The following is a 27,520-nucleotide window of genomic DNA, read 5'->3' as shown; positions in this document are numbered from 1 at the left end:
AAAATTAAAAAAAAGTGTGAATTCCTCCATCAAGTTTAGTGCCCAAGCCATGATCAAAGCGCCAAAAGAGAGGGGTCATGGAAAAATCAACAGTTGATGAATTCCTTTGCACATGGAAATAGCGCCCTAGACTAAGGGAAAGTGCCAAATTCAGGGGTGCTTGGAGGCATGGAAAATGATCAAATTCCAAGACATGGTGAATTCTATGCTTAAGCTTGAAAATTGAAAATTTGTCTAAGCCATGAAGGTCAAAGGGTCGAGGAATCAAAAGTAAAATCCCCTCGGGACAAATTTTGAATTTTCTATTTTTAGACACTGAATTTCTCTATCCAATGAACCTGGCTCCTAAATTTTAGGAGGATCCCTAAAAAATAGGGAATGTTGAAAAGGGCGTGAAAATTCCTTCAGAAGCAGAAGGCAACAAGTTAGAATGAAACCAAGCGAATCTTAAAGAATCTTTTAATTTCCCTTCGAAAGTTGAAAGAGTGGGAGTTAATGAGTTGGCGAAGGGAATCTTCCAAGTATGATGCATAACTTAGTGCATTAAATGAAACTTCTAAATTTGAACTCACTCACAAAGAAAGTTCCGTTGCATGGCGTAGTGATTGGGAAAGTATGATGCATCATAAATTCAATTGCTAAATTGATGCCTCCTAACTTAGTGGTATGATTTGAAGGTTTCTATATAAGAATGGAGAGGCATTTCATTTCTCACGTGCAGGATTCAAGAAAGAAGAATTGGAGAAGTGAAGAGTGGTCGTACTTGGTCTTTGTTTTCATGATATCCAAGGTGCTTTTTCGGATGGCGGAATCAAGCCAGGCAACTACCCTCTCTAGGCAGGCATTGATCAAGGCAGAGATGAAAGGTTTCCTTCCTCATTCCTAGATGAATTCCAGATGGGAGGAAAGAAGCGATACAAATTTGGGCACATTCAATCTGGCTGCATTCAAGATCAGAATGTTCGGGACAGCAGGGCATAGTCCATCATCAACAGCTGTCAAAATTGTCAAGAGCAGAATTGTTGTGGCAACTGGTTTTCCTCCTACTATTCAGTGTCTAGACTTGATTCTGGAGTGTGCAAAACATTATAATTTGGAGCAGAAGACAATTTCAACGTCAGATGGCAAATAGTTGGCAACATTGATTCTGGAGTCAAGGGATGCATAATAGTTGAAGTTAAGCTTACTCAAATTTCTAGTTGACCACACAAGGCACACTTACCAGCTGTAAGAGGCTAGCGATATGGATTAAGGATTCCACAAAAATAAATTCAACAAATCTTTCACTCAATCTAACATACATGAAAATAAATTCTAATCTAACTTGGAGGAATTGAGAACCATGAATGCAAATACAACACTTGAAGAACAAAATCACCAACAATTGAACAATGATTATGATTCAAATAGTTGCAACATATACCAACAATTCTACAAAAACTCTCCCTTACAAATGAGAGACAAGAAGGCATATATAGAGTCTCTTACAAAAATGGATGGCCCAGATTGATACAAAATCAACGGTCGAGATCATGCCAACAAAACACTAGAATTTCCCTAATTAGGGTTTACATAAAAAATGGAGCCACCAACATATGGCCCAATAAAAAGATACCTAGTCATCAAATAGGGAATCTTCTCGAAGATTCCTCCCTACATCTCTCTCTCCTAGCATACTCCAAGAATCTAGCCAATATTGAATCTAACTGCTCCATGGAAATGCTAGGCAAGGTATCCTGTTGTAAATCAATCACATCTAGTGAATCCAAGCAAGCATCCAAAGTGTTCTCCCAATCCGGCATGAGCTTCTGCGAACTATGAACATGAATCAAAAAAGAGACCAAGTCGTCTATCTGACTCTTCTTCAAAGAGTCCAACTAGAAAAAATACATAAATTTCATCTTGTCTCTTAATTTGGCTAAGTGTAAACCACTAGCATCACTAACATCAACACCCAATAATTCCTCAATTGAGGCAAGGATCTTCATCTGAATGTCCTGAATCAATCCCTCCATCTCCATACAACTCAATTGGGTGTTCTCATAAGTTGTTTTCTTCATGGCTAATGAACAATACTAGCCATGGAAATCATATCTGTCTCCACTGTGCACAATGTTCTCGCTGACCAAGGTGAAATTAGGAATCTTCTTCAAAGCCTAGAGGCGTGGAATAGTCTTCTCTTGAATAGGTCAGAATTCTTCCCAAACTCCCTCCAAATACTGGATTCTAAATGCGAGCCCTTTTGTCCTATCATATGCATGGACAAACTGAGTAAGGAAATCATCTGCTTGCTTTCTTGTACTCTCAATCCTCTTTTCCACCTCCGAGAGTGTATCTCTCGTCGCCTCATAGTGTAAATGTATTCCATGGTCAACTGCAATAGGGGAAATAAGGGTGGGATTTTCACGCCTTATCCCTGCAATATACTCTCTAAGTCTGATATTCTCTTCTTTGTACCTTTCTTTCTCCGCAATCTCTTTGTCTAACCTTGCATCGATTGCCTTGAGGTTTTCACCAACCTCTTGAAATTCTTGCTTTCTGGATGTACGACCAAGGGCAACTGAAGTGATCTGGAAATCCATAGGAGTAGCAATGTCCGCTGTCACACCTACAATAGGAACAACAATCTGCGCAATCCACATTCCTGTCTCATTTCTAGCTATGTGTGACAAAATCTCTGGTTTCTTGGGCTCTTTCTCCTTAGCACTCCTAGCTAGGTAGTCATCAATGTCGTCAATAGGCTGTACCTCTATCATTTGTTTACTTTTCTCCATACTTCTCATCAGCCATTCAGGAATAGCGGCCATCTCCATGCCATCATCGAGACACATTTCTCAATCAAGTCCTTTCAATGCCGAGATAACATCATCATCATTAGGATTTTTCCTGGTCCAATCATATGCCTCCTTTCCCAAACTAACTTCCAAAAGGATAGTAGGGGATCCCGACTGATCATCATTCTCATTTGGAGGTGCAGATGTCACGGTGGCATGTAACTCCTGAATATTCCCTGGTAGTATCACTGTGTTGGAACATTGTTGAGTCTCCTTGTTCTGCTCTATTACTTTAATCACTTTGATTGATGAGATAGTGAGAGGGGGTGAAGGAATGATAGGTGGAGGAATGATAGTCTTTTGTTTCTTCTTCACCTCCTCAATCTTCTTCCCTCTAGCCTTGACTTCTCCTGGCGTGTTCTTCCTTCTCTTGGGAGCTTGACTCTCTTTGTCTGCACGAATCCTGACATCATTGATAGTCCTCTGATCATCCTCAAAAGTAGACTCTTTCAGCTTCATCCTTTCATAAGTGAAGGGAACACCCATATCAACTAACTTATTCATCTGTATATCTACCCATGCATGGGAGAAACTCAAGACCTCTCTCATCAATACATTCTGGTCAATCTCTTATGACTCTGACCAATTAGGCAATAGGATTGCCTTCTTCATTTCATTCTCATACCGTGGATGTGTATGATCTTTGTTATCTAACACTTGATCAGGAATGAGGAAAAGTCCACACTTCCTCATGAAATCCATAGACTTTTTGGACCACATTCTTCTCTTCACTGCTTGCTTGTCGATCAGGTTGGCCCAATAATCTTCTATATCAACTTTGTGAATGAACTTCTCTCCCCTAATCCTTCCTACTTTCTTATCTAGATCAAATCTCTCTCTTCTTATATGTAGCAAATCGATAGAATGCAAGCTCCTCACTCGCAGTGCTGGCGGCTATGGCAGACTGGAAAACTTCTGATGTCTTCCCAACTGAAATAGGGAATGTCATGCCTATCCTATGCTTCTCTCTTTGAATGACATCGAACTCTAGAAGTTGTCTCACCACTTCCAACAAGATCATGAATCCTAAGGTATGTGAAAGTGGGAAACTGAATATACCACGATCCATATTTCTCTATTAACTCTATTGCCTCCTTAGACAATCTTCTGTGGATTCCGCCTTGAAGCATCCATGTGATGTACATAGTGAATGCATCATTCACTCTCTTATAGTCTTCAATTTTGTACATGCTCAGTTGAGGGTAGCATTCATGACTCTTGAATTGTCCTTGCCCATTCCCGACTTCACCTTTGCATATCAATCCTCTGTATTAAACAAACCGTGCAAGCAGGTCTACCACGTAAGAAGTCATGGTGAATGACTTGGACCACTCTACATCCCTCAGTTGAAAGTCTAGATTGTGACTTATAATCTTAGACCAATTTACCAATGTTCCTCTAAGACAATCTTGGATGAAATAGAACATCCATCCATCGAATATTCCTCCCAGCAGCATCCCCATCACTCTGTTGAGTAGGAATATCAAGTCGCTATACTCCTCTTTGAAGTCTACGCACATGAGTATCTTGGGAGCCTTGGAATGATGAGACCTAGGCTTAATCATCCACTCTTTGTTTATCATATTCTTGCAGGCACCCATCTTCTTCGTGTATCTTTCTGTATATTCATCCTTGGTCACATCCTTCATATCTATTTTGCATGGAATTCCGAACACCTTAGCAATAGCATTCTCATCAAGGTAGGCAATAACAGAGCCTTTAGGAGTTTTGATCATTCGCGTGAGCAGATCATAACATTGTGCACACTCTAGGATAAGCTCACTGCACTGTATGGACTATGGAAATCTAGTGGCATGAAAAATACCACTCTTCATAATGTTCACATATGCTGGGGAAGGAACCCAATTTCCGACTCCGAACATCCACTGTCGCATCTGATCCAAGTCTAGGAAATGTATGCTTGTATCTTTGATCTCCTTCCATCTTGATGAAATCTTGAGCTCTGGATAGAATCCAGTCTCCAACATCTTTAGTAGTTCTTTCCTTTCCTTAAAGCCGGACTTTGACACCGTACTTGTATGAAGCTTGAAGTTAGACTTAGGAAAATAAATAATGCTCTTGATAAAATTCTTGACTTTCTAAAGATTTTAGCTAATTAGAGCATGAAGTCAGGAAAATAATCCATACTCTTGGTAGATTTTGACAATTAGATTCAAAGTGTGACAACGCTAGGGCATGGAAACCCTCTATAAAATTCATTAATACCTCCTTATGCTTAGAAATTATGCAAACTAAAATGCAAAGGAGTATACCGGATCAACAATGACTAAGGAAAGGTGTCAAAGATTGTGTTTTCACACAAGGTATGTCTGAAGACACCTTCCGCAGTCAACAATGGAGGTCACAAATCTGAAGACAACCTGCAACTAATAAATTAACTTCAAAAAACATGTTGCAATCCTTTAAAAATATGCACAAACTTGATAAAAATCAGTCTTGATGATGAAAATAATTAATTCTGGAAACATAGTTATGGCTGGTAAAAGATAAATTTCTAAGGACAAGCAGCCACTAACCCAGTTGCAGACCTTAAGACAGCCTTCTAATGGTCTGAAAATGATTCCAAAATGTCTCCAAAATGTCTCCAAATGTAAATCGCTAAAGTTGCGGTTGGCTGGGCAATAAAAGTTAAGTCTGAAAATTGAATGTACAGCCAACAATGGAGGTCTAAATCTGAAGCAAACTCAGATCTGAAGCAAATGACAGCAAGTAGGGGGGCAAAGGTGGCATCAAACATGCATGGAATCCACCAAAGTAAGCTCCAAGTAAAAATCGAACTTTTCCAGCCGTGGCACCATTTCTTAAAATCTTGAAAATGTCTTCAATGTAGCTTGAATCTGCAACAATGGAGGTTTGGAACAACAAGCAGCAATGGAGAATAAAATCCCCAAAGCTCTCAAACACTAAAAATCGCCATCCTCAACAAAAATCACCAAACTTGGAAAAATTGAAAATCTGGAAATGATCTTCAATGGCAGCAATGGAGAGGATTGCTAAGTTGGAAAAAATGGAGGAAAGAAATCCTCAATCCAACACTTCACTTCAACACTTCGCCAAAATTCGCCAATAAGAGAGAAAAATCGCCTTTCATGGAGACACCTGGCAGATTTAATAATAAAATATTGCTAGAGACTCCTCTCTTATACTTGCTTTTGCCTCTCACTTTCACCACACAAGCAATGTGGGATAAAACACTTGCTTATATACTTGTTTGGCAAAACTAACTTGCTTCTAGAAGGGTAAAAACATTAAATGCTTATTGCAAATTATTTAATTTTTGCTTTTAAAATTTTAAATAATCATTAATCATCATTTAAAAACAATTAAAATGGGGCTCACTTATTAAATATTTCAATTTTAAGTCAAAATTGAGCCTCCAAGGGAAAATCGACTTTAGTTGGGATTAAAAAAATCTCATTAAAATCACTTAAAATGTCAAAATAATCCCCACAAGGGAAAATCGATCTTAGCTTGGCTAAAAATCTATGCAAAATTTCATCAAAATGCATACAAAACAAGCCAGGGGAAAATCGATGGCAGTCTGGACAAGAAATCCACACTCCAAATTCACTTTGTTTGCAAAAAACACTCCCTAGTGGAATATTGACCTCAGTTTGGATGAAAATCCAGACTCAAAACTCATCAAAATGCTCTCAGTGGAAAATCGACTTGGGTATTGACTGAGAGTCTGCACAAAAATCCGCACTAACTTGTCACAAAACAGCCTGGTGGAAAATCAATCCAGGCATGGAATCATCCTCAACGTTGTCCGCACTCTAGTCCGCACTCCTGGTGGAAAATCTATGGTAGTCTGGAAAAATCCTGACACAGCCAAATTTTAACACTTCTAGAGGAAAATCGACCCAAGCATGGATAAACAGTGGTGGAAAATCATAGCCAATATGGATTTCAGGGGAAATCCATGTGGTGTGGATTTTGAGTGGGGAAATGGGTGGGTAGTCTGGAATATGAGGGGAAAAGAACCTCTAGCATGGAATTTGACCTTCTAACCCTTGAAATATGGATTTCTCATAGGAATTTGACATTTTAACCACTCGAAATTGCTTAGAAACTTCAAAATTAGACTAAACTTAGGCAAATTTTCCAAAAAATTGAGCGAAATGCTAGGAAATTATTGGGATAAAGTGTGAAATCAACTTAAATAATATCTAGGAGTGAGAAAACAACTCCAAAAGGTCTGGGAATACCTTGGCACTTTAAAATTACTAATGCGCGTGTTTAAAAACACGTTAACGCTCAAAAAGGTCAACACTTAGACAAAATTTAGGATCATTAAAATATCAACGTTTCCAACTTGATCCTATAACTTCAAAACCCTAAATGGCACTAGGCATGATCAAAACTCTGAGACTCAAGCACGGGAAACACAAAATTGCCCACCAAGCAACCAAAACCCTAACCTAACAACGTAGCAAGCTGGAAAAGAGGGGGTCCCCGTTAGCAATGGGGCGATGTGTGAAAAGGTCACAACAAGTGGGAAAGCTTCTTTTCCAAGAGCGAGGAAGAAATTGCCTTGATGGAATTCGACATTGAAAATGTGCCAAATGTCTCCATCGGAGCTAGAAGCGGTCATCAACAAATTCATTACATATGCCATAAATGAACGGGATAATGGTCGTCCATTCTTGGACAAGAATAATCTTTTAGTTGAATAGTGGTGGTGTATTTATTGCTAGGGGTCTTTTGACTAAGTGATGGTCCGGTCAATGCATGTCGTCATCGCATGAGGAATCTTCTTGCATGCAGCAGTCTTATTTATGATTCTATGACAGATTCTCCATGCATGCCGTCGTCGCATGAAGAATGATGGGCATTTGTTCCTTGCATGGAGATGTTTATTGTATTTGGGCATGATCAGTATAGTGGGGTGCATTTAATGCACTAGTGGACGCCATTTTGGGTTCATAAAATAATTGTATATGGGCTTTATGGGGTATTCATTGCTGATTCCCACCTTGGTGCATCTTGAGTGGGGAATCTTCTAGGGTGAAACCCTAATTAGGGTTTGCATGGCCTAAGGCCTATATAAAGGGGTTACCCCCATCATTTGTAAAGGAGGAGAGATTATTATCTGAGATTGTTGCATCAGGATTGTTGAAGTAGCCTACTTAATACATTGTTAGATTTCGATGGTGTATTCTTGTTCTATTTTAGCAATCTGTATGGTCTTTCTCTCTTCAGTTAGATTAGATTTGCTTACATGTTGTTAGGAGAACCGGATTTGATAGGATTACTTGTTGCAGAATCCGAGCTCATACTTTTGGTGTGCAGCTGATTATTGCATACCGTGCAAAGTTAGCATGAGCCTTTTGTTATGTGTGTGTGCTTAATTTCGATCATTAGTGAAGATTGTTCAATTCGATGGTCCACATTGGTGATCTGAAAAACCTCTACACACCCTTTGAAGATTGCACTGCTTTCACATAGTTGTGCTCTGCTGGCAAAGTGAAGCGTGGTTTGATTCTACATGAGTGATCCAGTCTCTTGTTCTTAGGATTATATTAGCTTTAGCCTAGTTCTCTCTACCCTACTCATTTACTTTCAGCATATTTCAAAAATCCAAAAAATCTAAAACTAGGGCTTTCATTGTAAATCATCCATATAGAAATCCTTGAGCTTGCATGAGTTTATCATCTTCTTCAATTGAACACACGTAAGGCCCCTTGGGTTAACAACAAACCCATCAAACAATTGAGTCACGTCCATGCACTGGAGGAACCTTGGAATTAGCCGTTTGAACCTTTTTGCAATCTTAGCATACAGACTAATCTTGATCAAGAGAGGGTAAGGTGACTGTTGGTAACTTTATTCTGTGTTTTGACGCTGTCAAAAAAACACGTCAATAGGTCTGATATGTGTTTCTATAGGGGAGATTCCTCCTTTTGATAAGTGAATTCACTGTCTAGGAAGTATCCTTATTGTCTAAGGGTGAATATGAGTTGTCTAATGATGAGATCTGTCTTAGTCGATCATCAAGTCTGCACCCTCAAAGTCTGATTTCGCCTTTGTGAGAATAATATTATTGCTTCTTTGGTAAATTTGCCTTGCTAATGATTGAATTCGCCTTCTTTGAATGTACTCCGTTGTCTTGAAAGTTTGAAACTGAATTTTTCTAACTGTTGGATAAATTCGCTCAAGCTGCTTATAAAATCTGCTGATGGAAGAGGTGATATTTTGTTTTGATGTTAGAATGATCTAATGAACTCCTTTATATATGCGGCCTAAGGTAGAGACATGCCTTTTAGGATACAAGGCCGACTTAATCTATTGTAAACGAAAAATGTAAATTATCCCTCTTAGTGTTGGCTGACTTGGTAGCTCTCCCTTCCATCAATTCAAAATTTTGAATTATCTTTGGGTGCCAAAATGTTTGTTTTGAGCAATCTTGCTTTGTGTCTCATACAAGGTACATGTGATTTGCTTGATGTAGTGATTTCGCTCTATGTCCTTGCTAAGGACAAGCCCTATATAATCAAGCTTGCTCCATGTCCTTCCCAAGGATAGGACCTATACCATGAATTCGCCCACTGTCCTTCCCAAGGACAGGACCTATAAGAAAGTTCGCTCTAAGACATTCCTAAGGCAGTTCGCTCATTTTCTTTTCCAAGGACAAGCCTCCTAAGGCAGTTTTCTCTATGTCCTTAGAAAGCACAGGACTCATATCATATTTTTGCTCTGTGTCCTTGATGAGGACAAGACCTATGTTGAAAATTTTGTTGGCTAACCTTGCTAGGGACAAGTTTCAAAAGATGAATTCGCTCTAAAACTCTTGCAAGGTTGAAATTCGCTCTAGAAGGCCAACAAGGTACATGGACTTGGAAATTCGCTCTAAGAGGCTTGCAAGGTCCATGCACTTGGAAATTTGTTGACTGTCCTTGGTGAGGACAAGGTCAAGACATGAAGTTCACTTTGTCCTTTCTATGGGCAGGTCCTATATTTATTTTGCTAGCTGACCTTTCTAAGGACAGCTCCAAATTCGCCCTTTGACCCTTCTAGGACAAGGCAAAGACATATCCAAATTCTCTTTCTGACCCTTCTAAGGACATGGCAAAGACATATTCAAATTCGCTCAATGACTGGTGAGGACAAGGCATGATTATAAACCAAGTTCACTCTAAGAATAAGCCTCCTAAAGAAGTTCGCTCTATGTCCTTAGCAAGGACAGGCCCCATAATAATCAAGTTCACTTGGTGACCAGCCTAAGGACAGGTTCAAGATATGAATTCCCTCTAAGTCCTCTCTAAGGACAAGCCCTAGATGACAAATTCGCTCATTGTCCTTCTCAAGGACAAGACAAATAATACATTTCACTCAGTGTCCTTCCTAAGGACGGGACCTATAACAAAACTTCGCTCTCCGACCTTACTAAGAACAAGTTCAAATCGCTCTTGGACCCTTCTAAGGACATAATCAAATGCTTAATTTCGTTCCAAAGCCAAGACAAGGCATAACAAACTCGCTCCAAATCTTCTAAGTTCAGTCAACCATCGGCAAGGAGAACAACTTCGCCCAATGTCCCTTCCAAGGAAAAGAGCTATACATCATTTTCTCTCAAAGACCTTCTTAAGGACAAAGTCAAGAGGTGAATTCGCTCTAAGACCAGGGTAAGGACAAGGTTTTAAAGTGTAGTTCACTCTTTAGACCAAGGTAAGGCACGCTTCAAAACATAATTTGCTCCATGACCTTGACGAGGACGAGGTCTGAAACAAATCACTCCAAGACTTCTACAGGAACAAGGCTTGAAAGATATGTTCATTCCAAGCTAATGCAAAATTCATGATCAAATGAAGAGGCTCGTTCCATGCCCTTTATGAAAATTTCACTCCATAACCTTGCTAGGAACAAGACCCAAAGATAAAATTCGCTCAAGGACCTTGCTAAGGACAGGACCTTTATGACAAGAGTTTGGCAAATCATCCTAAGAACATGAAATTCACCCCTTCCTTTTGCATCAATTCAAATCCTCAACCTCTTCATATGAAAACATCAGGAATTCGGCCTCTCAAGAATACCTATATAGGAAATTTGCTCTGTGACCTCCGGAAGGACGGGACCTAAATCAAAATCTCACTCCAAGGCCTGAGCAAGGACAAGACTTAGATGTTTCTCTCTAGGACCTTGATGAGGTATACAACCTTAGTAAAATTCTCGCCCTAAGACCTTGGCAAGGACATGAATTAGATGGGAAATTGGCTCAATGACCTTTGGAAGGTACATGGGTCTCATGTCCTTAAGAAACACTCTTGACTTAGTCCTTTCACCTGACTTGACGAACCTTCTGGCTACTTAAGAAACTTTAGCCCTTCATTGCAAAGACTAATAGCAAAGACTCTAAGACCACCTAGAAATAAAAAAGTGGGGGTCCCCATTTGCAATGGGGCGATGTGTGAATACCTCACAACAGGAGTGACCTTCAACATGTTGAAGAATTAGTGATTGAAAGAATTGAGGCAAAAAATTCTTGGGTCAAGGATGTATACGAGAACCTAAAGGTAATATGATTGCGTGGAACATTGAAGTCAAATAAGTTTAGGAATCTCATCTAGCCAATAGTGCTTGAGAGAGCCACTGAAACAACAAGTCAAGACTCTTGCTTGAGCAGGTTCTAAGCACTAGGGTTGCATTAGAACAAGAAAGGACAACACCATCAAGCCCTAACATTGAGAGGTAGAAACTGCCCAAATTCATAGGTAATGGATCAAAGGATTTAGTGAGTAATTGCACGACTTGTGAAACAATTTGGAGAATGAATGGCAAAGATGGTAGAGCTTATTGTCTATAGTCTTTTCCATCCACCTTGTGGGGTGTAGCCATTGTTTGATATACTCAAAAATCTGATCAACTTGAAGAACTACTTGGGCAAGACTGAATAAATATTTTGAAGAGTTCAAGATACTACAAGATGATAGTGAGATTGTCACTTAAATTTATTACACAAAGCAAACACAAGAAAACTAGATCTTATAATCATAGGCTCAAGGAAGTCTTAGTAAAATTAGAAAAGGAACCAATCAACAATCTCCAGGAAATATGGTTCATTGAAGGTCTGATTCCTACTTTAAGGAAAATGATGAAGGAAGTACCACCCTCTTCCTATATAGAAGCTTATAATTGGGCAATGGATATAGAAAAATAAGACAAAATATCCTTTCATGGTAAAAGAAAAACAATTGAAGATGAGGGTTCAGATTATAGAAGCAACAATTAATGTAGAAGAGTACAAGACTTGAGAAGCAATATGATATAGATGATGAAGAAACCAAAGGAAAAAAAGAAAAAAATAAAGAAAGCAAATAAATTTGGTGCATGGAATGTAAAGGTGAAGGTCACATCAAAAATAATTATCTTAGAAAAATGCATTGTGATATTGTTAGGCTATGTTTCATTTGATCAAAGGGTTCCCATACAATCTATGTAGGAGCATGCAAATGTTCTTCACACAAAGAGAGAAGTCCATTCCACCCAAGACTCCCCTAAAGTTGTAGAATAATAATACATCTCTAGGCTCCTACCAAAATCAAATAGAGGGAGGTTGGAATCGAATATAGTAACACTAAAGGTTGTCCCATTGTGCAATCATGACAATGTGATGAATGGGGACACTTGCATACTTCTATGGAAACTAGAGCATAATGAGATTACTATGCAAATGGTGTGGACTTGGAGAACATGAAGATGTTGGATGTTTGAAGCAAAAAGATAATACCAAATTTATTTATGTGGAAAGGCATAACGAAGTATTGGTTGTGTACTTGGACCCATGGACAAAAAAAGAAAGACTTGATAAAGATAAAACTGAAGTGGAGCATGCTATTCCTAACAAACATCGCTACTGAAATGCCATTGCAAGCACATTAAAAAACCAATTATAATCTAATAAAATATTTCAAGTTCAAACTAGTGTTCAGTTGAAGTAGTGGATTTATGAAAAAGTGTTCTTGATCTTCAAAATGTTATGACCAATATTGTATTTGGGAAGAATGAAATGACCCATTTAGAATCTAGAGAAGAAGAAGAGCCAATGACCAAACCTCCCTTGTTAGGAGAGCAAGTGATCCATCTTATGTCATTGATATTTAACATAGAAACGAAACTAGTGAATGTGCACATGGAGATCCTTAGAAACACTCTCACTAATACAATTGTTGAGGATGGATTTGGTGTGAATGTACTTCTAGAAGACACTTGAAGAAGTTTGGATAAGCCAACCATTTGACTCCTAACTTTTCAATTGGTGGGTGTAGACTGGCAAGGGATCAAGGTGCTTGGAGTTTTGATGGTGCAAAATGTCCTTATTAGAACTCATTTTTTAATAAAATTTTGTGGTCATCTCATTACAAAACAAAAGTGTATGATGAAATATTGCATTAGGGTTGGTTGGTATTAGCTAGAGCTGATCACAATTGAAAAAAGATCAAACTATCCATTGAAAACAAGGGTTAGAAATACATAATAGATTTGAAGAATCAAGAAATAAATAAGATGGCAGCTTCCTCAAATAATACATAATAGATTTGAAGAAACAACCTACTAGCTCTATAATTCTTTTCATTGCACGTTGTAACTTGCATGACATTATGGGGTTTCACTTTATCAATGAATGCAATGAGAATATCAGCAATAAATTGGCCATATTTCACCTTCCCCTCACAATCCATGACTCTCAAAAACATTGCCTCTTTAGGGGAAATTGATATGGCATTGATCAAGGGCTGATTTTAAACATCTTTCCACTCATCTAAAACAATGGACACCCCTATCTCAACTCATTAATATCTTATGGGCTTCAATGAATCTTCTATGAGCTTGGCTTCATTTTCCAATAATGTGCCACACATCTTCTCCAAACTTAGGACCTTGTACTCTTTTGGAACCTCATTAATTTTTTCATCATTCCTTGCCAATGTCATGAGCGAACAATATTGAAAGCCAACCCATTTACATAAATACATCTTGCTATGTGTTGATCGACGATTTCTCAAGTCTCATTTTGAATCATAGTTTCCAAAGGTCGCTTTGATCTTTTGTTTGTAGTAGATTCTTCGCTTTTAGGAATGGACAAAAATGGTAGCTCTCTACCACGACATTGTGATTAAATGGGGGCATTGGGGGATTCATCCATTTTGATCTTCCTTTTGTTAAGGGGTGATTTTATCTATGTTTTGTTGGTTCATCTTCTCAATCTTGCTCCATAATATATGCTATCACTCACTTTCATGGCACAAATACACCATTATTTCCAAGGCAATGTTCAATTCCTTGTTTAGGTGTTCCACACAAAAGTGCTTTCACCCAACTATATGAACTTGAGTATCTAACATCACGTCCCTAGAAAATCCAAATATAACCTCCATCACCTCGAGCTAGTTTTATCATATCAACTTACTTCCATAGAGGAGGAATCGGATTTCTTTTGAAATTAGTTTGAGCTATGGAGCTAAAACGTTACCATTGTGATTCCTGTGGCAAGGAATTGTAGAAGCAACACATTCAAGACAAAAAATAAATATGTAAAACCTATCTCTTTTATTACATTCGTAGGAGAGTGAAAGAAATCTAGAAAAACAAAGCAAAGAGTTTGTTTGATATTTGTAAAACAAAACTTTAGGAAAAAAATGACCTCTTTTCAAAAATATTCTTCTATGATCTTCTTGGCAGCCAATAAAGACTTGTAAGTAAATAGAAATGACAAGGCACTCATTGTAGAACCTTCAAAGCTCAATCTTCAACTCCTTTTGTTGATTTGAGAAGAAAAAATGAATGTTTAGCCTCTGGGAATGATGTTTATTTTTGCCATTGAAATGAGCTAAAATGAACTTGTTTGGGCGATTGATATGTTCTAGAAGTGACTTTTAGGGTTTAAAATCTGTTTTAGGGTGCCTAGGTAAAAGTCAAAGAAAACAAATCATGTCGAGATAGACGAGTTCACCTAAATTCATACCAAAATTTGCTTGAGCTTATCCCAGCTGAACTGGATGTCATTGCTATGGATCCTACCAGACCAAATCACGAATCTGATTCAAACTGGACTTGGATCCAACTAGGTTGTAGGAAAATCCCACAACATAAGCTTTATATATTATCATATATATTATACTAAGTTTATTAATAGTATTTTCATTTGGTATTATAAATCAGTTTAGGATCCAAGAACCTCAAAAAACTGTACATTGTTCATATAACTGACAATACAAGCTATTGGATCACACATATCACTAACATTATAAAATCTATATAAAAAACACAACTACTTAAACTAACACTAAATATTTATCCTGAGTCCATAAAAAACCAAGACACTAGAGTAATGGAGCAAAGGCAAATTACATAGGCCTTCTAGCTGCCTCAAACATAAATTTTACATTTTTCAAAACCATTAAAACCGTAGTATCTAGCACCTCCTAACAATACTACCGGCACTACGCCCTTCCTTTCATTCTCCACAATTAGGACCTCATCATCATTGCAACAATATGAAACCGTTGGAATCAAACTCTTGGAAATTTCCTCAACAACCCTTTGCAAACATAGCTGGCAATTATCAATAGAGTGCAGATGTCCCAAAAAATAGTTAAAGTGAACGTCCACCTAATGAAGCACTATACCAATCTCATCCAGCACCAGAAAAGAATCTTCTGCCATAGACAAAATCATTGAACAAGCCAAAGATTGAGTCACATTGAACATATTCCATCACCATCGCATATAGCTAGGATCCTAGAAAAGATTTTCCATAGAAATGCAAATACAAATCTCTGAAGCCCCATCCACATTTCTTTGCTAACATCAACATTTTCACCATCTAGAACCTCAACCTAGGATTAACAATTTCTTCATCCAACATAGACATAAATCTTGCCACCAACTCCTCTGTAGAAACCCTTCTCTTTTGCTTCTTCAACTCCTCCACCATAATACCTTTCCCCTTTGAATTATTTACCCCCTTCCTACTCTTGCCACATGCCCTTAGCTTTACAATCATGACTAGATAAAACACCATGCCACACCATAGAGACTTCAACAAACCTGCAAACCCACAACTATAATTTAATAGATGGGGCCACCACCTTACACCCCATAATGACACTTGTACCCACTTATTAATGATTCATAGATCATCCTTCACCGTTGAATCTGCCCTTCATTATAATATTTAACATTCACATATATTATAACATTTTAATTTTATTTATAGATATTAAATATTTCAAATACATTAGTATGTTATAGTTTAAACTTAACTTTTCTTTTCATATTGTGTATATACATAGTAGTTTTGTTTACTAGATCTATGATATGTGGATACACATACACATACACATACATTGCTGGGCTGTGTGCTTGTAGGCATGTGGTAAAGTGATTTTGATGTGAAATTTTGGGTTATTATAATCTCCTTGCTGCATTGGTAATTTGCAATGTGAATTCTAATTTTTGAGGTGCTGTTAATTGTTGCATTTGTTAATTGTGAATCTATGAAGTTCCTTGGGTTACCTACCTTTCATTGGGCTTGTGATACTTACTTGTATTGCACAAGACAATGATTGACAAGGAAGAGGGTTACTATGAACCTTTCAAAAGCATTATCATATTTAATGGTGCGTTCTACATTGCAAAATCAGAAATAGGGATGAGCATGAGTACGTGGGTATAGTATCTTGTACAACAAAAATAATTTGCGGGTGGGCACATTTTGGGTATGTCCATATGTATGTATGTATGTATGTATGATTTTTAATTTTTTTATATTTTATTGTGTGGACATACCCATAATGTACCCAAACCCAAATTCTTTTGTTGTATGACATATCGTACCCATGTACTCATACTTACCCCCATTTCCAATTTGGAAATGAAGTACTCATACTTGCGAAAGGTTCATAAGAAAACCTCTTCCTCGTAGATCACTTTCTTGTACAGTGCCAAAAAGAATTGTGGGCCCAATGAAAGTTAGCCAATCCAAGCAGCTTCATGCACTAAAACAATTCAAAAATGCAATAATTAACACCTCAGAATTAGAATTCGCATTACAATTACCAATATAGCAAGGAGATGATAATAAATTAGAATTTCACATCATAACTCATTTTACCATTTGCCTACTCTTAAGAACACAGTCCAGCAATAAAGGAATTTCAGAAACTCAGAGGTTCTCTAAGATGGCTGTCTGGTTGCAATGCTCCAGCGAGAGCCAGCAAAACCATAACTTTCTGCAAAAGGTATGCAACCCAACATGAGATTAAAATAATGAAAAATTTAGTCAACACCTCTGCTTGGTAGTCCCATGTAGGCTAGCAAAAGCTATCTTTAACTTAAATTCCCACAATGCCTTTGCCATTTTCTTGCATTTCTTACGATCTTCTCACCTGCCATCCTTCACACATATTGTGGTTTCTTTTAGAAATGACATCAGTTCCCAATGGTGTGACAGTCATTGCTAATAATAGATTCTGCCCATTATCTCATAAAAAAAAATGCCCAGCAAAAAGATGCCACTAGGACTACAACAAATGTAACCAAAAGTCAAAGTTCAGGACACCAATTATCCATGACCCCATAATTAAAACCTCCAACCTAAGAAGAGGAGGAATATTTGCCTAGATGTGGGCATAGAAAACAAGTAACTACCAGTTAGAAAGAGTTCCATGAGTGGAAACTGGCACCCACATTCTGCAGGAGCTGAATTTCCACAACTTTTCTAGGTTCACCTAGAACTAGAAGTTTTTATGCAGCACTTAGGGACTGGGAGAACAATGGATCCTAAGGTAACCGCCCAGCAAGAGTATGACATTTTAGTTTCTTTGTCCTTACGTCCAATATCAATGATGAGTTAAGGGCTATGTCTCTAAAACAGAGAACATAAAAAAACAGAGATAAATAAAATATTAACCTGAAAATGATATGAAATCATATTTATTTCATAAACATACAATATCTGATCATATATGTGTACTTACACAAAGTTACTGCTCTTTCATCATATTTTGAATAATAAAAACAATCCCCTGTTCTCTTGACTATTCCTGCTGTTGCTACAGCAATACCTTCTCTAACCCTATATTTTTTTACACAGTAACATACACACTAATCATAAAAACTACTCTATTCTATTTGTATACCTAGCAAAAGGAGGGTTAAAACTAAAGCATTTAATGTGTGTATTTTCAACCACCGTTATAGTATCCTATAGAGATTATAATTAAAGGATTTGATTCATGATTGCCATGTCATGTTAACAAGGGAGATGGAGAGGACAACAAATGGTGGGGAAAAGAGAAAAGTATACAGAGAAGTAAATGGGAAGTTGAAGATTAATTACAACGCTCCCCATTAATCACAATTGCCATCTATGATACCTAATTGATCTCTTTGATACACAAATTTTTCCTTTCCTAATGCCTTGGTGAAAATATTTGCACACTGATCTTCAAACCTACAAAGTTCCAAAAATATTTCACCATTACTAATAAGCTCCCTAATGAAATGATATCTTGTGTCAATATGTTTACTCCTTTTGTGGAAATCTGGATTCTTTGACAATGCTAGCTGAATTGTTGTCACAATATATTTTTGTTGCCTCTTCTTGTTCATGCCTCAATTCTTTCAACATTCTTCTCATCCAAACTGCTTGACACACAGCCCCGGTAGCTACTACATACTCTACTTTAGCAGATGAAAGAGTGACAATTAGTTGTTTCTTTGATGCCCATTATACTACTCTTGATCCAAAATGAACAACATAGCCAAAAGTGCTCTTCCTATCATCTATACTACTTGCACAATCATTGTGCGTGTATCTTATCAGCTTGAAATCATTTGACCTTGAGTAGAGAATTCCATAGTCCCTTGTTCCACTAACATACTTCAAAATTCTTTTCCCTGCTTGCCAATGGCAGACTTTTGGAGTCTCCATGAACCTTGAAATGACACTAATTGCGCACATTATGTCCTGCCTTGTGGCTGTTAAATTAATAAGAATACCAACAAGTTTTTCATACAAAGTTGGATTTATATTAGACTCTTTGTCATCCTTACTCAAGTTCAAACCAGTCACAATAGGTGTTGGGGCTGTTTTGCAATTCATCATGTTAAACCTCTTTAAATATCAATTGCATAGTTAGATTGTGAAATGAATATACCTTTTTCATTTTGATTCACTTCAATGCCAAGAAAGCACTTCATTAAACCCAAACCAATCATCTCAAATTCCTTTTTCATAATTGATTTGAACATATCAATTGACAAATCACCCATGAATATCAAGCCATCAACATATTAACACAATTATAATCTCATCTTGCTCATCCATCTTGGTGTACAAAGTAGGCTCACTACTGCACCTATTGAAGCCATTTCGCAAAAGATAGCTTTATGTTTTATGTTTTGCACATCACCATTTGTATTCAGCTTGGTTATGTAAACCCAGTTCAATCCTAACATCTCTTTTCCTTGTGGAAGATTCACTAACTCCCATGTTTGATTCTTTTCTATAGCATCTACTTCTTCATCCATTGCATTTACCCATTTTTCTTCTTTAATTGCTTCTTCAAAATGAATTGGATCATTTACATGTGAATATAAAGAAAAAAGAGAAGTCGGAGTTGCATTATTTTCACCTTCATTTTGCTCTTAAATGTCTTTAAACTTGTGATTTTTTTGTCTCCTTAAGCTTGGACTTGATGGTCCAACACCAAGTGTACCAAAATGAGATGGTGCTTTTTGCACATTTGATGGAATATTTTCTTGAATGTATGGGGTTGTGCTTACACTTGATGAAGGTGTCATTTGACCACTTGGTTGAGCTTGAATGGGTGTGGAAGGAGTAAGAATTGGAGTACCTGCTGTTATAAATTCTTCTTTTTCTTCTTGTAGTAAGTTGGCTGCAATATTGATTGTTTTTTCCAAACTTGCATCCCATGCTTCATCTTCTATGAACTGCACATCTCTACTGATTATGACTTTTTGGGTTATTGTATTGTACAATTTTTATACTTTTGATTCATCACTATATCCCACAAATATGCGTTTTTCTCCTTTGTTATCTATTTTTCTTCTCAATTCATTTGAGACATGTGCATATGTCACACATCCAAATACTCTCAGATGAGAAACATTATGTTTTCTTCCACTCCACCCTTCTTCTAGAATCATTTTGATGACTCTCTTAGTGGGATATCTATTCATTATATATGTTGCACATGCTACAGCTTCTGCCCAATACTCATTTGACAAATGTTTTGCCTTCAACATGCTCCTTGCCATGTCCATGATAGCTCTATTTTTCCTTTCAACTACACCATTTTGTTAAGGGAATACCTTATAGTAAATTGTTTGTGGATACAATAGTCCTTGCAAAATCTTATGAACTCATTTGAAATGTATTCACCACCTCTATCCATTCTTAATGCTTTGATGTAACACCCACTTTGCTTTTCAACAAGAGTCTTGAATTGAAGAAAACAATCAAACACTTGTTGCTTATGTTTTAGAAAGTAGACCCAAGTCTTTCTTGTGAAATCATCAATGAATGTTAAGAAGTAGTAGCTTCCACCAATCGAGGGTGCATGGATCCACACAAATCTGAATGAACAATTTCCAATGATTTGTGTGCCTTGATTAACTTTCTTGCTTGAAATGAATCTCTATGTTGTTTACCCAATATACAACCTTCACATACTCTATTTGGTTTTTCTATTAGTGGCAATCTTTTTACCATTCTTTTATTAGACAATGGGTTTAAACCTCCAAAGTGTAGATGTCCAAATCTTAGATGCCATAACCAATTTTCATCATTTATTTATTTTTGAAAGATTACTTGAGCGAGTGTTGTAGTTTTCTCTTCATCCTCTTGTGAATTTATTGAAGGTTGTTCTTGAGCAAATTCTACCTTTAAATCTGGTGTTACTCTTAGGGGAAGCATTCTATTGTTGCTCATTTGGACCTTGGCTATAAGCTAGTTACTTGGAAATTTATCTAAAAGTGTGATTTCTTTGTTTTTGAAAAATATTCTATACCACTTTTGAGCAAGTTGTCCGATTCTCATCAAGTTATGCTTCAAGAAAAGAACAAAATACACATTTAAAATAAACCTTTTCTCCCCATTTTTGGTTAGAATATTGATGTTTCCTTTACCCATAACTGAAACTTTGTTATCATTCCCCAATGTGACACCTGATTTTTCACTCTCATCCAAACTAGAAAACATTTTTAAGTTCCTTGTCATGTGATTTTCTGCAACTTGAGTTCAAAAACCATACACCTTTCTAACTTTCTTGTGCACCATTGCAAGCCAAGAACATACTACCTTGATTTTGGTTTTCTTTGGTAAAGTTTGTATATTGTTGCCTAGAATCATATGTTTTTTTTTCACATTCTTTTAAGTAATACCCATATTTCTTGCATTAATGACATTGAATTGAAGATTTATCATACATTTGGCCTTGAGGCTGATTTTGAGTTGAGATTTGATTATTGCATCTTCCACTTGAGTTTGATGGGCTAGTTCTTCCACCTCTATATGAGATTCTTCCTCTACCTCTGAAATTTGATCTTCCCCTGCCTCTACCATGGCTGATTGAAACTTATGTCTTGAAAGCATGCTACAAACTTGAGTTTGCTAACCTTCTTAGTCTATGCTCATGAGAAATAAGCAATAAATGTAATTCTTCAATTGAAAATTGTTAAAGATTCTTTGTCTCTTCTATGGCCACCACAATTGATTCAAACCTTGTAGGAAAACTTGTTAAAATCTTTTCTTGTATAAATCAAGATTTACAGATTGAGTCAATCAGATTTATTTATTGTAGAATGTTTTGCCTCTTTAATCATCGAGTCAGCTTTGATGCAGTACAGTGCAATTTGGTCTAGATTTATTGACATACTACTGATTTGCATGCCACTTATCTGTCTTCTAGTTTTGGATCAAGGAAAAATGTAATGATTTTGCATAGTTATATCATTAGTAATGATATCTGTGTACAGCATTTATGAGACCTTGGGATATGCAATGAACTGGTTTCGCTAGCTATTATATTGACTAGATCAATATGTTTTTGTTGCTCACATAAAAAAATACATGTAACTCTATTACACCATGCCCACGCAACATCAATTCAATCTCAATTTGAAGTTGTTTAAACGATGGTATTTCTGATTTCAAAGAATATTGAAGGCAACATCTCAGACCTACCAAAATGTTGACTTTATTTGAATTTTTGTTGGTCTGTAATTGACTTTCTTGCAGACATGGCCTTTATTCCAAGTTATTTGCAGAGTTTGTTCTTGAATTAGAGATAGTGTATTAACTCTTTTGGAAGGTTTCCATAAAGGCTTCATTCTATTATTTTTTCAGAACTTGGTTTTCTAATGGCAGCATTATGTAGTTTATTTTCCTTTTAATGGCAGGTCAAATTTGCTTGTAATGAAATACAAGGACACCCAAGTCAAAACTTTTCAAGCCACAGGAAATCCTTATCAATTGCAAATGTTGAAGATAATGATTTAAGTTCTTTCAAAAATGAAGGGGATATGCAGGCTACAAGATTATCACCTGAAATAGAAGGCATGTGGCTTGAGAAGACAATGCCATTATCAGAAAGGCTTCTTTCTGCTCTAATAGTTGTGGATGAAAACGAGCAAGGAACAATGATAGGCAATGACAATGGGCATAAGAATTTTAATCACACAAGTGAAGTGTCAACCCATAAAAATCATTGTGAGAATTACAGCGTGGATAAAACTTTCAGTAGAGTGGAACAAGAGATGGCAGGACTACTACAAATAGATAATAGTGAGAGGCTAAACAGTTCCAATGAATCCACTTCTTTAAATGGATATATAAATTATCCATCTGGAGTTTATATCCACAGTGATAAAAGTGGAGTAGAATGTGATATTTTAGAAGGCTCAGACATTGACATTTCCAAGGCAGACTCAGGAAATTTGAAGGAGAGGCACATAGTAGGATGGCAGAGATATCTATTTGGATTGCAATCTGGCCACCAAACTAATCGTCTGCCCTCTGGAATTGCTACCCATGAGATTGAGTATCAACAAATGTCGCTGGATGACAAGATTATGCTGGAACTTAACAGCATTGGACTGTTTCCAGAATCTGTGGTAATTATACCTGCCAGACCTTAATCGTTTTTTAACCTCCTTCAATGCTTATATCAAGCACAATCTTCAGTAAAAGTACCCATGCTTGTAATGCACAGAAGCATACTAAGATATGATCTTTTCAATTTATCTAGTAAAATACAAATAGTTGCCTTGAATTTGTCTGTTTCTTGTTTTTTGCTGCAGCCTGATCTAGATTCCGAAGATGGCGGCGAAATAGAAGAGGAACTTGAAAAACTCAAAAAAGAACTTCAAGAACAGGTGCTTCTATTTCAGATCCTCTGTCAATAGCCTTATGTCATTATCGTCCCTCTTCTCTTCGTAGTTAGGTGCCCTATGCTGTCTTACCTGCAACTAGGAGAGCAAAAGTAAATTTGATGCAACTCTCTGATTAATAAAATATATTTCCTACAGGATATTATTGACAGTTGATCAAACTAGTTTATTTATTCATCACTTATTTTGCTGAGCACTTATAATTACAAGAAACAGTCATTTTTTTATTGTAGTTTTCTTATGGAAGTTGTTGAAGTTTATGTAGACTAATCATGCACTCTGTTCCATTCCATAGGTTTGCAAAACAGAAGGTCAAATAACTCATCTAGAACAGGCTGTTTCTGAGAGCTGGAAGTTGGAAGAAAGGTAATTACATCTGGTAAAAGAAGCTGTGAAATGATTGATTTGTTGGACCATTAAGTTTTCAACTAGCTATATAAATGTTGTTTTACATTGTTTGACAAGTTTCTTATATGTTTCTAGTTATTTGCAAACATATTGTTTTGCCGATGCAGCTTCATTTCTATAAAATTTAAAAGACTATCTTAACTTATCTTACCTTCTAAAAGACTATTTTACCTCATCTTACCTTTTATTGCTTTATTATGAAAGGTGAACTCATAAATGCATTGTGCTCAGTGATTTATTATTTAATTTTAACTGAATGGTTTTGTTGAGGATTTTCAGGGAACGTGAACGCATTGCTATGAACAAGCTTGTATTGAGAGCATCTAAACGATATCTAGTGAGGATATATTCCTTAGCCTTATACCAATTTGAATTCATTACTGTTCTTTAATAATGTTGAGGTCTTTTCTATGTTACATTTCAGCCTTGTTCATATCCGTATTCAGATTGTTTCCTCTCAATTCATGTGTCCTATGTTATTCACATTCTGCTCTCAATGCCGATACTTAGTCACATATCTATACCGATGTGATTTATTGTTTCGATTTTGTTCTTTACTTGGACAAACATCTCATGCTTATGTTTTCAAAGAACTAATTTGGCTTTCTAAGAACATTTGTTTGCTTTCTCTTGAGTACGGTTGGTAATGGATGGATGCTTCAGTTTCTGTTTATCATTATTAGTTGTATTGAATTTTTAGTAGATTTACTTTGTTAAACTTGTTCAATTTCCTATCGTAATGCTTGTTTTTTAATCTTTGTGTGCAAAGGTTCCTCTAAACCTGTATTAAGGTGAGCTAAATTCAGCTCTATGTATGCAATATTCCTGTTCACATGGTTTTTACTTAGATTGCCCCTGACTTCTTTCCATATTTTGGAACTGTACCCTGATTTGACATTATAGACAAACAAACCTCAATTTATTTTCGCTTTATGTAAATTGATTGCAGTAATATTTTATAATTTGATGTCCTTGTTTGATATGCACTTGGTATGCACTTATAACAGTTTTTATTGAATTTTGAAAAACTTGTTTGATAAGCACTTGGTATGCACTTATAACAGTTTTTATTGAATTTTGAAAAACTTGGTGATGGGAGAATGCTGGATAAACACCTTGCACTAAAAGGGCATCATCTGATAGGGTTTTTTGGTAATTTAGGGACCAAGAGGCAGAGGCTTTCGTAGGAGGAGTACAAAAATGAAGGTTGAACAGCAGGCTAACTTGGATTTTGTTAAGCGGACACTGCATAGGTGTAAAACCTTTGATGAAACAGGCAGAAGCTGCTTTAATGAAGATCCGTTGAAGCAGAAATTTTTCAGAGAAGTTTCTAAAGAGACCACCAGAAAATCTTTAGAAAATGCAATTGACGGTAAAAGTCTTCTTGAAGGGGAAAAGGAAAAGAGCTTTGAGAACAAAAAGATGAGAACAGGGATGAATGATGTTAAGGATGGTCTCCAAGGTTTTGGCAGTGTCAAAGGAAGGACAAAAGGTAAAACCAAACCAAACGGGAGAGTTGCCCAGTTGTGGATGGAGTCTAATCGGCTTCTGGGTAAGTCTGGAGAGTTGAGTAAATCCGCAACAACATTGATAAATATTGAGGAAAAGACCAGCAATAAAATTGTTAAAGAAACGAACGATTTTACCATGGGAGATGTTCCGGTTATCACTCAAGATATTGAATGCGAATCTTTCGTTATTGATTTATCGCATTTGGAACTCCCTTCTGTGGACTATCTGGAGAAATATGATATGTATGACAATATTGAGAACTTAGAGTTGTTTTTTGAGGATGATGCATTGCAAGATGCTGCTGCTGAAATTCCTGTTGAAGCTGTCATGACACATCAGCAGAATGGGAATTAGGTGTTTGTACATTACTTTGTATTCATTTAGTTGGTATTCTGTACTTCAAATAGATCCCAATGCTTTGTTGCATTTCAGCCAAAAGATTGCCAATGCACAGGGTTTTCTTTTGCTTGCAAATACAACTTGTACCATAGTAGGACAGATCCATTCTTTTAAACAGTCGTGTATGAGATAATCACAGTCTGTGACATTTCTCTTGAGCTTATTGTTGGAATACAACCTTAATTGTTTTCTCAATTCTAATCAGGTGCAGGTTAAGTGGTGAATTATTTCTGTGCCATACTTTTTCTGTAGTCAGTTGTCATTGATCTGATGCTATAGTAGATGCATGCTTTTATATGTTTTAACTCGCACTGTTGAATCTTCTGAAGCAACTGTCTAGAATACTACTCTAATAAGATTTGGAGCAGATAAGGACTTAATTCAAACAATGTTACAGATAGTAGTGATATCCACCGTTAGAAATAATATCCCAATATACCCATGTGTTTCAAAAGAGTAGACAACGTTTGTTGGAGGCATTACAAATTTAATGTTAATATGTAGACAAATGCACAAAGAACAATATGTAGACAAATGCACAAAGAACTTCCTTCTATTGGATTTTTTCAAACTATTATGAAAAATAGAATTCTTGAAGATCTTTAACTTGAGGGCAAAATAAATTTTTAATAACATTAAAAATGAAATAACTTGTAGGTGCTGCATCATCCTTCTGTCTATAAATTTTGAGCCTTAATTTTGATGTTGTACAAGTAGCAATCGAGCTGAATTGTTGTCCATAAAGATTAAACTATTTCTGAATCAATGAAGAGATGTGGAGCTTGCTGAAATTGTGACCTAGTTCTTCTAGAATTTGATGGATCACCAAGCCAATCTTCTGTTGACTCAAAAGTTTGTCGAGCCCAAAGAGGCACTGAAGCTGGAGAGTTTGGGGGAGAATCATCAACCTCTGAAGGATGACTATGAGAAGAATGTGAATCCTCAACATCACTGTCACATTCTGAAGTAGAGGAAGAAGACTCCTCAACAGGATTAGGAGGATTAAGATCCTTAGAAGAACTGTCATCATCATGCAATGTCTCTAATGTGATAGTGGATGGAGAAGTGGTATGAGAAGAAATAGAAGAACTCTCCTCAAAACAAACACTCTCAATGAACAACTCATGTGTAGAGGGATGGAGAAGTCTATACCCTTTGACATCATCTGGGTACCCAACAAATATGCAAGGCTTGCTCTGCAGATCCATAGCCTTGCGTTTCTCTACTGGAATGTGGGCCCATGCAAGAGAACCAAACACTTTGAAATGCTTAACTGTAGGTTTATGACCGGTCCAAGCTTGAAAAGGAGCTACCCCCTTCACAGCTTTATGAGGAACTCAATTCTGGATGTAACATGCGCAATTGATGGCCTCTGCCCAATACTGAGGTGCCAAAGACTTGGAGTGAATCATACAATTTGCCATCTCCTTCAAGGACCTATTCTTCCATTCTGCGACACCATTTTGTTGAGGACTGTATGGAACTGTGTGCTGCATGTTGATAACTTCTGAAGCACAAAATTGTTCAAACTGATTATTAACATATTCACCTCCATTATCTGTACGCAGAATCTTGGTGAACTTCCCAGATTGTTTCTCTGCAAAAACTTTGAAATCTAGAAAATTCTCAAATACCTTAGACTTTTGTTTGAGAAAGTAAACCCATGTAAATCTGGAAAAGTCATCAATAAATGTTAAGACATATCTAGCTCTACTGAAAGATGGTTGTGGAAATGGTCCTGCCAAGTCACTATGTACCAACTCCAATAGTTGTGGAGCTCTCCATGCTTTGCCTTTATCATACTTCTCCTCAAGATGCTTACCAAGAATACATCCCTGGCAAACTCCATCATAAAATCGAATAGAAGGCAACCCTGAAACCATGTCTTGTTTACTAAGTTGTTGCAAGTAACGATAGTTCAAGTGGTTAAA

At 36.8% G+C, this 27,520-nt stretch overlaps 1 protein-coding gene across 1 annotated transcript in view; it reads left to right on the top strand.

Moving 5' to 3' along the window:
• LOC131041776 (uncharacterized) overlaps positions 1-25,740 on the top strand; it is a 60,052-nt gene extending 34,312 nt beyond the window's left edge. Inside the window, exons 6-10 of the mRNA XM_057974982.2 lie at positions 22,281-22,994; positions 23,181-23,255; positions 23,566-23,636; positions 23,958-24,015; positions 24,840-25,740. Coding sequence (XP_057830965.2) covers positions 22,281-22,994; positions 23,181-23,255; positions 23,566-23,636; positions 23,958-24,015; positions 24,840-25,544 — 1,623 coding nt within the window. The 3' untranslated portion in view covers positions 25,545-25,740. The remainder of the gene's footprint in view (positions 1-22,280; positions 22,995-23,180; positions 23,256-23,565; positions 23,637-23,957; positions 24,016-24,839) is intronic.
• Positions 25,741-27,520: the final 1,780 nt, after the last annotated feature.

The sequence above is a fragment of the Cryptomeria japonica genome, chromosome 4, assembly GCF_030272615.1.
Source record: "Cryptomeria japonica chromosome 4, Sugi_1.0, whole genome shotgun sequence".
Lineage (NCBI taxonomy): Eukaryota > Viridiplantae > Streptophyta > Pinopsida > Cupressales > Cupressaceae > Cryptomeria > Cryptomeria japonica.
This window is presented reverse-complemented; position numbering and strand designations above follow the sequence as displayed.